The following is a 14,784-nucleotide window of genomic DNA, read 5'->3' as shown; positions in this document are numbered from 1 at the left end:
AGTCTCCAATACTCACCATAGAGGATGTCCCACATCATTGTTTGCTGCACCCTGCACAACCTAGCATTGCAAAGGATTGAGTGTTTTGCCAAAGAAAGACATGGAGGAGTTACACATCTCGAATGAGGAGGAAGAAGTTAAAAGTAAAATTAAGAGGGCAAGGATTCAGATGAGCCTTATCCTGCTCTTTAGCTTCCAACCTAACTCCCTGTGTGCACCATGACTTCTGGTTGCTCCCCCTCCCCTTAACAATCCTGTAGACTCGATCAGAGACATCCCTGGCACACAGGAGGCAACATACCTTATAGGAGTCTCGTTCACGACCACAGGATCTCCTATCCGTTCCCCTAACCATTGAGTCTCCAATCAATATTGCTTTTCTATTCTCCCCCCTTCCCTTCTGAGCCACAGAGCCATGCTCAGTGCCAGAGACCTGGCCGCTAGGGCCTTGCCCCGGCAGGTCATTCCCCCCAACAGCATCCAAAATGGTATACTTGCTTTGAAGGGAAACAGCCACGAGGGATCCCTGCACTGTCTGCCCGTTCCTTTTCCTTCCCCTGACTGTACCCCAGCTACTCTTGTCCTGTACCTTGGGTGTGGCTACCTCCCTGTAACTCTTCTCTATCACCCCCTCTGCCTCCCAGATGATCCGAAGTTCATCCAGCTCCAGTTCCATAACGCGGTCTCCGAGGAGCTGGAGTTGGGTGCACTTCCCGCTAGTGTAGTCAGCAGGGACACCAGTGGTATCCCTCACCATCCACATCCTACAGGAGGAGCATCAACCGCCCTAGCCTCCATCCCCTCTGATTGAATTCCCAAAGAGATTTCATAGGATTTACAGTGCAGGAGGCTATTCAGCCCATCTTGGAAAGAGCACCCTACCAAAGCCCATACCTTCACCCTATCCCCATAACCAGTAACCACACCTAACACTAAGGACAATTTGAACCCTAAGGGCAATTTAGCGTGGCCAATCCACCTAACCTGCACACCTTTGGACTGTGGGAGGAAACCGGAGCACCCGGAGGAAACCCACGCACACACGGGGAGAACGTGCAGACTCCACACAGACACTGACCCAAGCCGGGAATATTGAGCTGTGAAGCATTTGTGCTAACCACTGTGCTACCGTGCTGCCCAAGGGGAAAAAATGATTAAATACCTGTAGGCCCTTAAAAAAAATACATATATATATATTCTGTTGCTACTCTCCCAAGTGAACCTTCTATATTGGTGATTCTGCTAAATCATACAATGATAGCATGCTGCGCCCAAAAAACAAAACAAAGAAAGCTCAAAGCTGCACACTGCTGTACAGCTGACAAACAAACACAACAGATTCCCAATTACATTACTTAATCTTCATTTCCAGGTTGCAGGAGACTGACAGGAACTATTTTAAGGTGCCCAACCTGAAAAGTGATTTCATCCTTTTGAACAGAATGGCCAGGATCAATTGGGAGATAACAAAATGCTTTGATGAGAAAATTGTGACAATCACCGAACAATTTGACACGAATTATGGCTAGGAAGAGGTAAGACTCGGCAGTTTAATCTGTATACGTCGTACACACACATATATTATTACACCAGACATCTTCCGAGGAAACAATGCCTTGGGGCAGGTTTTATTGTATTAAATACATATGCAGGTTCCATTTAAGCAGGAGGTTACAGATGAATAGCATGAGATGTGAGCAGCTCTGTGGAACAGCAGTGTTTTGTTTTATTGCTGCTCCTTAACTACCCACAAACCTCTCTCTCCCTCTCCAGGCAGCCATCTCCCGCTGTAGCCTCTGTTCCAAGACAGCTCCCAGTCATGATAAATCTTGCGCGGGCGGGAGCGGAATTAATAACCTGCTTTGACCCTGCGGAAACCCTGCTCCATTACCAATCCGCCTGTGATGGATAAAATCCACTGATACCCTCCACCCGCTCGATCTCCATGCCTTACCTGCGCATCTTCACTCCGCTCCTCCTCAACCACACAATGGCAGCCGGCTCCGCGCATGTGCCGGACTGCCGCGAGGCGCCCCTGGGAACTGTAGTTTCTCCCGGCCTCCCACGCCGCCTCACGTGACCGCGTTCCGGCCGTGCGCATGCGCCTGCCACCAACTGCCTGCTGGGTAATGTAGTGCAGCGCGGCTCCAGAGACCGTGGGAGTGATTAGATTATGAAGAGTTCACCTTAGATGGAGTCTACCTGCCGGGGGAGGTGACTTGTTTCCGGTATGTATTTCTCCCCCACAGACTTGAAACGGATTACATGTTCAATTCAGAGAGCCGGGGCCTTGGAGATGGGCGGGCTGCACACTTGCTGCAGTGCCGCTGGGCCTTGTTTCCTGTGCCCTCCGTCTGAATAACGTGGAGAAGTACTGGCTGTGATACCGAGTGAAAGGACGTGGCAGCCGGGACTCTGTGCTGGACACTGGCACCCCAGCGAGGTAGGACAGGGGCTGAAATATTCACGATGCGGCCAGCAGAGCTGTAGTAAGTTGGGTTTTTGCAGTGCATTCGCAGCCCCCGTTTGGCGCTTTAAGAAGGCAGCTCACCACCCACTACCTTCTCAAGGGCAATAATCGGGGGTGGGCAATAAATGCTGGCCTATAGCCGGCGAAGCCCACATCACTTGAATGCATTGGAACAAAATCGGAAATTAAATCCTGAACTTTGGAAGTGGTGGAGAAATAGTGTCTCTTTCTCGTTCTAATGTTGGGTTAGACAGGCCCACCTCCAGATTGGATGCACGGGTGCAGCATTCCCTTGGTTTTCCGGATGAGACGTTAAATGGAGGTTCCTGCTGCCATTTCAGGTGGATGTAAAAAGTCCCAAGGCACTATTTTGAAGAACAGCAAGTATTTGGGCTGGTTTAGCACAGTAGGTTAAACAGCTGGCTTGTAATGCAGAACAGGGCCAGCAGCGTAGGTTCATTCCTGTACCGGCCTCCCCGAACAGGCGCTGGCATGTGGCGACTAGGGGCTTTTCACAGTAACTTCATTGAAGTCTACTTGTGACAATAACTGATTATTATAATGTTTACCCCACAATCAACATCACAATATTTACCCCACAATCAACATCACAATATTTACCCCACAATCAACATCACAAAAATAGATCCTCAAGTCATTATCGCATTGCTGTCGGAACTTGCCTACATTACACCACTAATGTAGTGGTGGTTGTAAATATTCCTGGCACAAAGGAAGATGATTGTGGTTGTTGAAGGTCAATCTCATCTCATTCTCTACATCACTGCAGGAGTTCCTTGGGCTAGTGTCCTCGGCCTAACCATCTTCAGGTGCTTCATTAATGACCTTCCCTCCATCATAAGGTCAGATGTGGGGATGTTCACTGATGATTGCACAACATTCAGCACCATTTGCGACTCCTCACAAGCTGATGCAGTCCATATCCAAATGCAACAAGACCTGGACAACATAGTGGTTAGCACTGTTGCTTCACAGTGCCAGGGTCCCAGATTCGGTTCCCGGCAGGTAAGTTGGACATTCTGAATTCTCCCCCCCTGTACCCGAACAGACACTGGAATGTGGTGACTAGGGGTTCTTCACAGTAACTTCATTGCAGTGTTAATGTAAGCCTACTTGTGACAATAAAGATTATTATTATTAGAGAGGATGCAAGCACTGTAAATTCTATGAAATCTCTCTTGACATTCAATGGCATTCATGAATGCCCCACTACAACATCCTGAGGGGTTACCATTGACCAGAAACGTGCCTTGTCATATAAATACTGTGGCTGCAAGAGCAGATCAGAGTCTGGGAACTCTGCGAGTGTAACTCGCCTCCTGACTCTCAAGTCTGTCTACCATCTACAAGGCATAAGTCAGGAGTGTGACGGAATACTCCCCACTTGCTAGGCTGAGTGCAACTCCAACATTCAAGATACTCAACACCATCCATGGCAAAGCAACCACTGATTGGCACCCCATCCACCACAATAAACATTCACTCCATTCAACAGTGGCAACAGTGTGTACCATCTACAAGGTGCATTGCAGCAACTCACCAAAGCACTTGCAACCACCACCATCTAGAAAGACAAAACAGCAGATACATGTGAACAACACTACCTGCAAGTTCTCTTCCAAGTCATTCAACATCCTGACTTGGAACTATATCACCATTCCTTCATTGTCACTGGGTCAAACGTCTCTCCCTGACAGCGCTATGGGTATCCTCACATCATGTGGACTGCAGAAGGCGGCTCACCACAACCTTCTCAAAGGAAATTAGGGAAAGGCAATAAAAAATATTGGCCCAGCCAACAAGGCCCATGTTCCATGAAAAAATAATAAAAATAGTTGTAGAGTGCTTTGGAGTGACCTGGGGCTTATTAAGGTGCTATATAAATACAGTGCTGTCCAGTATATTAACCTGGACTCATGTGGCTGATTGAAATCCAATTATGGCAAACTACATTTTTAGCAATAAAAAGAAGACACTTGTTAGGGAATGTGGTAAGTCAAGTTTCCACTTGTTTCTGCCAGATTTATACCATTCAAGATATTATTTAACTCCACTTAAAAATAATTTGTTAATACTGAATTGCATCTCAATTTGCAAACATTGTAGGATTACTATAGATTATGATTGACTTGTGTAATGCACCCACCAGGACAAGGAAAAAAATATAATATTTTGGCATTGATTTTCAGATGTTGCAGGAAGACTACTGTTTGTTATTTACACCGAAGGAAGAAGACATTACTTACTAGCACCGTGGTCTGGCTAACCATCAGCATGCTTTGGTCCTGTTGGGCAAGCACCTCAAAACTGTACATGGTGTCTTCCTGTAATGCCTGTGCACGAAGGCTGCAACAGTTTAGTTTACCAAGACTGTATTCAGCATTTAATCGGTTTACTCCTGAGAAACTGAAAGATTTGACTTCTCAGCAGCCATTGCGGGGCATGAAACGCCATAATCCGTTCACTCGGAACCAGGAGGAAGCATGGAGAAAGAAGAATAAAACTGTGCTCACGTATATAGCGGCAACAGCGATTGGCATGATTGGCATGTCGTATGCTGCTGTACCGCTTTACAGACTTTATTGCCAGGTCAGAAAAATCTCGTGTTTGTGCCTGGTTACCATGTTAACAAATAACCCAACATTAACAAATGTAAAAAGAAATCTACTTTACTGAGCCAAAAGTAACTATATGCAAATCACCAGTGCAAACATTGTCCCGTCCCAAAAATGTCAAACAGCATGTGTAATTGCGAAGTCACATATTCCAGGTCTTAGATTCTTGAACCAGCAGAAACTAATCCACAATTGTACAAATTGTCAGATGCAGAGTTGGGAGGGGGAGAATATAGCTGCATAGAACATAGAACGATACAGCGCAGTACAGGCCCTTCGGCCCTCGATGTTGCACCGACATGGAAAAAAACTAAAGGCCATCTAACCTACACTATGCCCTTATCATCCATATGCTTATCCAATAAACTTTTAAATGCCCTCAATGTTGGCGAGTTCACTACTGTTGCAGGTAGGGCATTCCACGGCCTCACCACTCTTTGCGTACATTTCTGCATGTACATTTTTAAAAAAAATTATGTGAAAGCCATTGTGTACACCTTCCATGTCCACCTTCATCTAAAGACAGAAAAAGTAAAAGCTAAGTAGTGAAAATTACCACGGAAAATGAGTATATTATTCACAAGAAAACAAGATCTAAATCTGATTCTAAGGCAGCAATTTGTCTGGAGACCAGGACAGAATTCTTCCCACAGCCAAGACAAATTGGCATCTTACCGCTAATCATTAGATACAGTGCATTCTATTCTAGTGGTAATGTATTGTCTGAAGCACTTTGAGATGTTGTGAAGATGCGAGATGTTGCATAAATGCATCTCTTATTTTATTTTTTTTATTTAGAGTACCCAATTCATTTTTTCCAATTAAGGGGCCATTTAGCATGACCAATCCAGCTAGACTGCACATTTAGGGTTGTGGGGGCGAAACCCACGCAAACACGGGGAGAATGTGCAAACTCCACACGGACAGTGACCCAGAGTCAGGATCGAACCTGGGACCTCGGCGCCGTGAGGCAGCAGGGCTAACCCACTGCGCCACCATGCTGCCCTATAAATGCATCTCTTTTAACAAAATGTTTATCTTGGGAATTCTATATCAGCACTAGTGAAAGTTAAAGTAGGACAAACATTTATGCCTTGATCTGACCAGAATTAAGTAGAATTTATAATGCTGGTTAAAGTAAGCTTAAATTTAAGTAAGGTTAAAGTAGGAACCATGGTTTGAGGTAGTAACTCACAAGTATAGTGGTCCAAATAATCAGAGACTGGATGTAGTAATAATAATAATAACAATCGTTTATTGTCACAAGTTGGCTTCAATGAAGTTACTGTGAAAACCCTCTAGTCACCACATTCTGCGCTTCGGAACCATACAGAAGTCCCAACACAATGATTCATAGAACATAGAAAAATACAGCACAGAACAGACCCATCGGCCCACGATGTTGTGCCGAACCTTTGTCCGAGATTAAGAATAAATTAATCTACACCCCATCATTCGACCGTAATCCATGTACCTATCCAATAGCCGCTTGAAGGTCCCTAATGTTTCCGACTCAACTACTTCCACAGGCAGTGCATTCCATGCCCCCACCAGTCTCTGGGTAAAGAATCTACCTCTGACATCCCCCCTATATCTTCTCCCATTCACCTTAAATTTATGTCCCCTTGTAATGGTTTGTTCCACCCAGGGAAAAAGTCTCTGACTGTCTACTCTATCTATTCCCCTGATCATCTTATAAACCTCTATCAAGTCGCCCCTCATCCTTCTCCGTTCTAATGAGAAAAGGCCTTGCACCCTCAACCTTTCCTCGTAATACCGACTCTCCATTCCAGGCAGCATCCTGGTAAATCTCCTTTGCACCTTTTCCAAAGCTTCCACATCATTCCTAAAATGAGGCGACCAGAACTGCACACTGTACTTCAAATGTTGCCTTACCAAGGTTTTGTACAGCTGCATCATCACCTCACGGCTCTTAAATTCAATCCCTCTGCTAATGAACGCTAACACACCATAGGCCTTCTTCACAGCTCTATCCACTTGAGTGGCAACTTTCAATGATCTATGAACATAGACCCCCAAGATCTCTCTGCTCCTCCACATTGCCAAGAATCCTACCATTAACCCTGTATTCCGCATTCATATTTGTCCTTCCAAAATGGACTACCTCTCACTTCTCGGGGTTAAACTCCATCTGCCACTTCTCAGCCCAGCTCTGTATCCTATCGATGTCTCTTTGCAACCAACAACAGCCCTGCTCACTATCCACAACACCACCAATCTTCGTATCGTCTGCAAATTTACTAACCCACCCTTTAAATCCCTCATCCAAGTCATTAATGAAAATTACAAACAGCAGAGGACCCAGAACTGATCCCTGCGGTACATCACTGGTAACTGGGCTCCAGGCTGAATGTTTGCCATCCACCACCACTCTGACTTCTATCGGTTAGCCAGTTCGTTATCCAACTGACCAAATTTCCCTGTATCCCATGCCTCCTTACTTTCTGCATAAATCTACCATGGGGAACCTTATCAAACGCCTTACTAAAATCCATGTACACTACATCCACTGCTTTACCTTCATCCACGTGCTTGGTCACCTCCTCAAAGAATTCAGTAAGACTTGTGAGGCAAGACCTACCCCTCACAAATCCGTGCTGACTATCCCTAATCAAGCAGTGTCTTTCCAGATGCTCAGAAATCCTATCCCTCAGTACCCCCGAAGTAAGACTAACTGGCCTGTAATTCCCAGGGTTATCCCTATTCCCTTTTTTAAACAGGGACACGGCATTCGCCACTCTCCAATCCCTTGGTACCGCCCCTGTTGACAGGACGAAAAGACGAAAAGATCATTGCCAACGGCTCTGCAATTTCATCTCTCGCTTCCCATAGAATCCTTGGATATATTCCATCAGGCCCGGGGGACATGTCTATACTCCAGTTTTTCAAAATGCCCAACACATCTTCCTTCCTAACAAGTATCTCCTCGAGCTTACCAGTCTGTTTCACACTGTCCTCTCCAACAATATGGTCCCCCTCATTCGTAAATACGATTCCATGGGAATTTCCTGGTAGTTTAAAGGTTGCAATGGATGCATGTATAACTGGGGCAGTTTAGCACAGGGCTAAATCGCTGGCTTTGAAAGCAGACCAAGGCAGGCCAGCAGCACGGTTCAATTCCCGTACCAGCCTCCCCGAACAGGTGCCAGAATGTGGCGACTAGGGGCTTTTCACAGTAGCTTCATTTGAAGGCTACTTGTGACAATAAGCGATTTTCATTTCATTTTGGGTGCTGAAACAAAAAAATGGTAGCCTTCATGTTTTAGAAAGTATCATGGCAGATCATTGTTCAGTCAACCATGTGGCCTAAAACATCAAGTGTCATGTTGTCCTGAATTTATCAAGTACACTTCTAGTCTCGTATTCAGTACTGATTGTCTTCTTTCAGGCTACAGGACTCGGAGGGACTGCAGTAGCTGGTCATAATGTAGATCAGATAGAGACCATGCAGCCTGTGAAGGATCGAATCATTAAAATAACTTTCAATGCTGACGTCCATGCCAGTCTGCAGTGGAACTTCAGACCTCAGCAAACTGAAATCTATGTAAGTGAAAGCAGGCACTATACTTAAGCGTGGGAAATCAATGCTACAAGCAGCACTACAGAATACATTAAATCATGAATCACTTAAACGTGACTCTTGAAGCATAATTTTAACCAGAGGATTATTCTACCTGTGCAATGAGTATGCTGTTAAATAGCTTCTATTGCGGCAGCATGGAAGCCCACTGCATTGGAGATTAGTTAACTGAACCTTCAAGTGTTTGGGCATAGTTACTCTGTTAGAGCTCAGGCCAGGCCATTTTTCTATACTGTGGATGTTGGATCCTGAAACAAAACCAAGGGGGTTGGATGTCTGACAGGATCTACCAGGAGAGAAACAGAGCTACAGTGGACAGAAGAGGAACACCAGGAAGATGGGTTAGCCTAATTCCTGGGACCAGGCGGCAAAGCAAGTTTAAGGGGTCCCTGGGAGGGTGGGGAGAGTGGACCCATTGGATGTGAGGCTGACGGTGGGGGGAGGGACTAAGGTCAGTCCAGCGGCTACTGGATCTTAAGTGGTGGGGGGGGGGGGCACTGAAAGTTAGAAGGAGCTTCTGATGGAGGCCCCAGCCCAGGAGCAAGCTTATTCATTTTCCTAACACCAGGTAAATCCTCCAGCCAGACTAAAAAATTGAGGGTAGGCAGCCTTTACGTGAGATGGGGAACAACCTTTATGTAGCATTAATTTGACCACTTGGACAAGGGTGGGCAGTCCATGAGGCCTTGCAGCCTCAGTGTAAAATCACTGCAAGGTTGAGCAAACGGAAACCCAGGGAGAATCCAGTTCCTTCACTGTCATACACGCAAACCCCCCCTCCCCAACCCATCTAAAAGCCCGCCAGCAGTGGAGTGTGAATTCAAGCCATAAGATGTCATATCTTTGTTTACAAATAATTAATAAAAATGTTATTCAACATTTCGGGTTGTGGGTTTCAAATCTACACGACCCAAATATGTCAATATGTTGGGCAACCTAAAACGCTGCTCAAGTAGCTCTGGGCTGAATAGAGGACTGTGAAGCTGAATGTGGATTTCAAGCCGTGAAATACGCAAGGGAGCACAATAATCTTTATTATTGTCACAAGTAGGCTTACATTAACACTGCAATGAAGTTACTGTGAAAATCGCCTTGTCGCCACATTCTGGCGCTTGTTCGGGTACACAGAGGGAGAATTCAGAATGTCCAATTCACCTAACAAGCACGTCTTTCGGACTTGCAGGAGGAAACCGGAGCACCCGGAGGAAACCCAAGCAGACACGGGGAGAATGTGCACATTCCGCACAGACAGTGACCCAAGCAGGAATCGAACCTGGGACCCTGGCGCTGTGAAGCAACAGTGCATAGGAAGGGCACCTCCATAAATAAGGGAACTTTGTTATCTGAAAGTATTGCTGAGATTTCCTGGTCCCACCCACGGTGGAAATGTTGCTGGTGGGATAGAAAATTTGACAGAGTAGCCAGACGTCCATTGACTTTGGGCTGGAATTTCTAGTCCTGTGACATGCGGTGTCTTTAATCGTTTAAAATTAAGTTTATCTGATTACTGGCATGAGCAGAAATACTGAGCTAATTAAGCCAATCCTGTGGTGATGGGATGATTGAAAGGGATTGAGAATGAGACATTTTTAACTTTTTTTGTTTAACAACAGTTTATTAGTTGTACAATGTATCTTGGTTTCATTTATCTTGTTTTTACTAAAACTCACTATTGACACTGTCTGCTCTAGATTTTTTTTAAATAATCCTATGAAGGGGAAATTTAGCATGTCCAATCCACCTCCCCTACACATCTTTGGATTGTGGGGGTGAGACCCATGCAGACACAGGGAGAATGTGCAAACTCCACACAGACAGTGACCCGGGTCTGGGATTGAATCCGGGCCCTCGGTGCCGTGAGGCAGTAGTGATAACCACTGCGTCACCATGCGCAGTGGATTGTGGTTAGGTGGATTGGCCATGACAAATTGCCCTTAATGTACAAAAAGATTAGGTGGAGTTACGGGGATCAGGTGGAGGCCTGGGCTTAAGGAGGGGTGCTCTTTCCAGGGGTCGGTGCAGACTTGATGGGCTGAATGGCCTCCTTTTGCACTGTAAATTTTATAAGTAAGTTCTATAAATGCTGCCCTGTCTGCTCTAGGTTTTACTATGAATTTGTTTAAATGCTATGCATCTTCATTCCACTTAACTTCACTACAATTAATTGAATACACTCACTTGCATGTATCTTTGCTTCATCATGATTTATTGATAAAATGCATGAGATGTAATGATCAAAGGTAAATGGTTTGAAGTGTGAACAAGTTGCCATTCATGGGTATTCATACTACAATTGTGAAATACAAATATAAAGAACATTGGTGCTTAATGTAACAAGGCAAATTAGATCAAGAAAGCAATCCAATCCAATATTGCACTCCTTACATGACCAGCCCACATAATCAAACATTACCAAACTGAAAAATCCATTAAGGGATCTTAGCGCACGTGGGGCTCTTGTGCAAATGTTTTATAATGTGTCATTAGCACTATATGTGGAGCAGAAAAAAATAAATGTTTTGAATTCCTCCTATTATGTTGAGGTGGCACTGTTGTATAAAATGATTCAGTAGCTTTTAGTTAGAGGCTGGTAGGTTTCTTCTATTTTGTTTCTCCTTACTGTTAATGATGGTACATTGACCACGGTCAATGGTACTAAAGAGTAAGAAATTAAATCTGTCCTCTTTGTTTTAATCTCACTCCAGGTTGTTCCTGGAGAAACGGCTTTGGCATTCTATAAAGCGAAAAATCCTACTGACAAACCAGTCATTGGAATTTCTACTTACAATGTAGTACCATTCGATGCAGGGCAGTACTTCAATAAAATACAGGTATTGATAAAATAATAATAATTGACAAAAATGTTTGAAGGAAAAGATTCTTTTAAATACTTTTATTTAGCCTTATGATTTAGTTTGACATGGTTACATGGTTTTATTTCCTCATGAATTGCTTTGTAAGCCTTCCAGTGGGTTGAGTTTCCACACACTTCAGGAGCCTCTGCAAATCATGGCACACATCCAGGAGCATCCTGTTTGTATTGGAACAGTTGTTATATTGCAGGCACTATAGAAATACAAAGAGTTCTTGTGATTTGTAGATTTTGTTTCATATCTGGTAATCTCAGTTCCAGAATGACAAGTTCTGTCCATTAGTTTCAACAAGATATGGCATCTTAAAGGAAAGAGAAAACCTGTGGGAACACATTATATTAAAAGCTTGCTTCCCATTTTAAAAGGTATTCTTGCCTCCATGGATTTCAACTGTGGCTATAGCTATGTTTTGGCCTAGGAGCCATTCTGCAGCTGTCAGGCCCTATAAATTATACTACTAGCTAGCTATTTTGTAAACCCACCTAGTAGGATGTTTTCCCCAGGGCCAAGTAGTTCTGGACAAGTTCCCAGTCACCAACATTTACTATGTCCATTGTCATAAATTGTGTCTGAGGCAGACTCCTAATCGATTACTTCATCGGAACAGGCAAGAAGTGAGGACACCAAGATGATGGGACCCCAGTTTTTTCAGAATGTGTTTTTTCAAAAAGTGCTTCTTAATTCACTACGGGTGGCACAGTGGTTAGCACTGCTGCATCACAACACCAGGGACCCAAATTCGATTCCGACCTTGGTGACTCTGTGCGGAGTGTGTACATTCTCAGTCCAAAGATGTGCAGGTTAGGTGGATTGGTCCTGCTAAATTGCCCTGAAGTGTCCGAAGGTTAGGTAGGGTTATGGGGATTGGGCCTAGGTTGGGTGCTCCTTCGGAGGGTTGGTGCAGACCCAATGGGCCAAATGGCCACCTCCTGCACGGTAGGGATTCTATGATTCTAATTAAATGCTTTGCATGTCGTGCACTAAATGGAATGGTACAATCAATGTCTCTGGCACAAAAGTGAGCCTTCTGATAGACAATACTAAACAGGAACAATAGAGTAAATTCATTACAATTTGAATCATAGAATTCCTACAGTGCAGGCAAGGCCATTCGGCCTTTTGAATACCTCAATCGAACCTGCCTCCATCACCTTTTCAGGAAGTCCGTTCCAGACTCTAACCACGCCCTTGGTGAAAGAAATTTTCCTCACATCATAGAACATAGAATATTACAGCGCAGTACAGGCCCTTCGGCCCTCGATGTTGCGCCGACCTGTGAAACCACTCTAAAGCCCATCTACACTATTCCCTTATCATCGATATGTCTATCCAAAGACCATTTAAATGCCCTTAGAGTTGGCGTCACTTCTCCTTTTCCATTATGTTGAATCTGTGCCGTCCAAGCTCTTGATGTACTCTTAAGAGGGAACAGTTTTTCTCTATTTTACTCTGTCCATACCTCTCAGAATTTTCAATATCTCTATAAAGCCTCCTCTCAGCCTTTTCTGCAAGGAAAATAGACCCAATCTCTCCAATCTATCCTCTTAGCTACAATTGTTTATCCTGGAATCTTTCTTAGGAACTTCCTCTGTGCTCTTTTCAATGCCTTCACATCCTGCCTGAAGTATGGTGCCCAGAACTGGGTACAATACTCCAAATGAGGCCGAACTAATGTCTTGTATAAGTTGAATATAACCTCCTTACTCTTGTACTCAATGTCCCATTAATAACACCTAGGATACCATATGCTTTATTAACAGCTCTCAACCTATTCTGCCACATTCTATGACCTATGCACATATACACCAAGGCCTCTATGTTCCTGCATCTCATTTAGAGTTTCTCCCTTTACTTTGTCTCTCCACGTTCTTCCTGCCAAAGTAAATTACCTCACATTTCTCTGCGTTGAACTTCATCTGCCACTTGTCTGCTTAATCCACCAATATGTCTATGTCCTCTTCAAAGTCAAGACTATCCTCATCACAGTTAACAAGGCTTCCAATCTTTGTATCATGCCCTGCACACCACAGTCTATGCCATTAATATGCATCAGGAAGAACCAGGGTCCCAACACTGACACCTGGGAAATTCACTACAAACCTTCCTCCAATCTGAAAAACAACTATTTATCACTCTCTGTTTTCTGTCACTCAGCCAATTTCTTATCCAGTGGGCAACTTTTACTTTTCCCCACGAGCTAGAATTTTGCTCACAAGACTGTTATGTGGCAATGTATCAAATGCCTTTGAAAATCCATATGCACCACATAACCAGCATTGCCTTTCTCAACCTTCTCTGTTACCACATCAAAAAACTGCAACAAGTATTGTTATGGATTTACTTTTTCTCATATCAAGGTCCCTGCGGAGTTACTTCTTAGCAAGGCTAAAAAGCTTAAATTTCTTCTGTTTGTATTTATAATTTAGTCCTCAGGATTGTATCTTTTTACATGTCCTCCAAAGCTTGAAGACCTCCGTGTTTCTATGATTCCAAACTGGGCTCAATGATTAAGCTTTGGTTTGATAAGGGAAATGTACAAAAACAGTTGCTATCTGTCACATAATTCACCAAGCAGCATCCATTATAACAATTGGGATAACAAATTACTATTTTGCAATACGTGACATTTTTGAGTTCCCTGTTTCAGAGTCCTGACCAAAGCAGAAATTAGATTTGATTGTGGATGAAGATGTGAACTTAAAAAGTGGAGCAAATTGTGTTAGAAACATTTGTTTCTGCTGTTTATTTTATATATGTACACATATATATGCAGGTAGTAACAATTCTCTCCCCTCTGCCTCGTTCTTTCAGTGTTTTTGTTTTGAAGAGCAACGGCTGAATCCCCATGAGGAAGTGGACATGCCAGTGTTTTTTTATATCGACCCAGAGTTTGCAGAAGATCCGGGAATGGCACGAGTAGATACAATCACTCTGTCCTACACATTCTTTGAGGCAAAGGATGGTCAAAAGCTACCTTTACCTGGATATAATTAACATACAATTACTGCAAATGTCAAACTCATTCAGAGTGTTATGGTGATTGACAGTATAACTGACCGTTTCAGCAATAATACTTAAAGTTAGGATTTCCAAAAAGATTGTCAACAAAATAATGTAATAACAGTCATTTCATAGGCATGCAGGGCAGTATGGATGTAAATTGAAATGAAGCGCCAGATAAATAAACAGTTTGAAAAGTCCTTA

General features: G+C 43.8%; 2 protein-coding genes across 5 annotated transcripts in view; one reads left to right on the top strand and one right to left on the bottom strand.

The window, feature by feature from the left end:
* Window positions 1-2,116, bottom strand: part of rbm41 (RNA binding motif protein 41) — an 18,309-nt gene extending 16,193 nt beyond the window's left edge. The window contains exon 1 of the mRNA XM_038774563.1: window positions 1,955-2,116. Coding sequence (XP_038630491.1) covers window positions 1,955-1,962 — 8 coding nt within the window. The 5' untranslated portion in view covers window positions 1,963-2,116. The remainder of the gene's footprint in view (window positions 1-1,954) is intronic.
* On the top strand, window positions 2,089-14,784 carry LOC119951405 (cytochrome c oxidase assembly protein COX11, mitochondrial). 4 transcript variants are annotated; one of them, XM_038774565.1, is made up of 5 exons: window positions 2,089-2,228; window positions 4,681-5,080; window positions 8,516-8,671; window positions 11,413-11,538; window positions 14,392-14,784. In XM_038774565.1, the coding sequence occupies exons 2-5, from the start codon at window positions 4,766-4,768 to the stop codon at window positions 14,572-14,574; spliced, it is 780 nt and encodes a 259-aa protein (XP_038630493.1). In that variant the 5' UTR covers window positions 2,089-2,228; window positions 4,681-4,765; the 3' UTR covers window positions 14,575-14,784. The 4 variants fall into 4 exon arrangements, with proteins under 4 accessions (XP_038630493.1, XP_038630492.1, XP_038630494.1 ...); XM_038774564.1 differs by having other exon boundaries at window positions 2,204-2,443; XM_038774566.1 differs by lacking the exon at window positions 2,089-2,228 and adding an exon at window positions 2,247-2,489.

Source organism: Scyliorhinus canicula, chromosome 17 (assembly GCF_902713615.1).
Source record: "Scyliorhinus canicula chromosome 17, sScyCan1.1, whole genome shotgun sequence".
Taxonomy (NCBI): Eukaryota; Metazoa; Chordata; class Chondrichthyes; order Carcharhiniformes; family Scyliorhinidae; genus Scyliorhinus; species Scyliorhinus canicula.
Note: the sequence above shows the minus strand (reverse complement) of the source record. Positions and strands in the feature narration are given on the sequence as shown.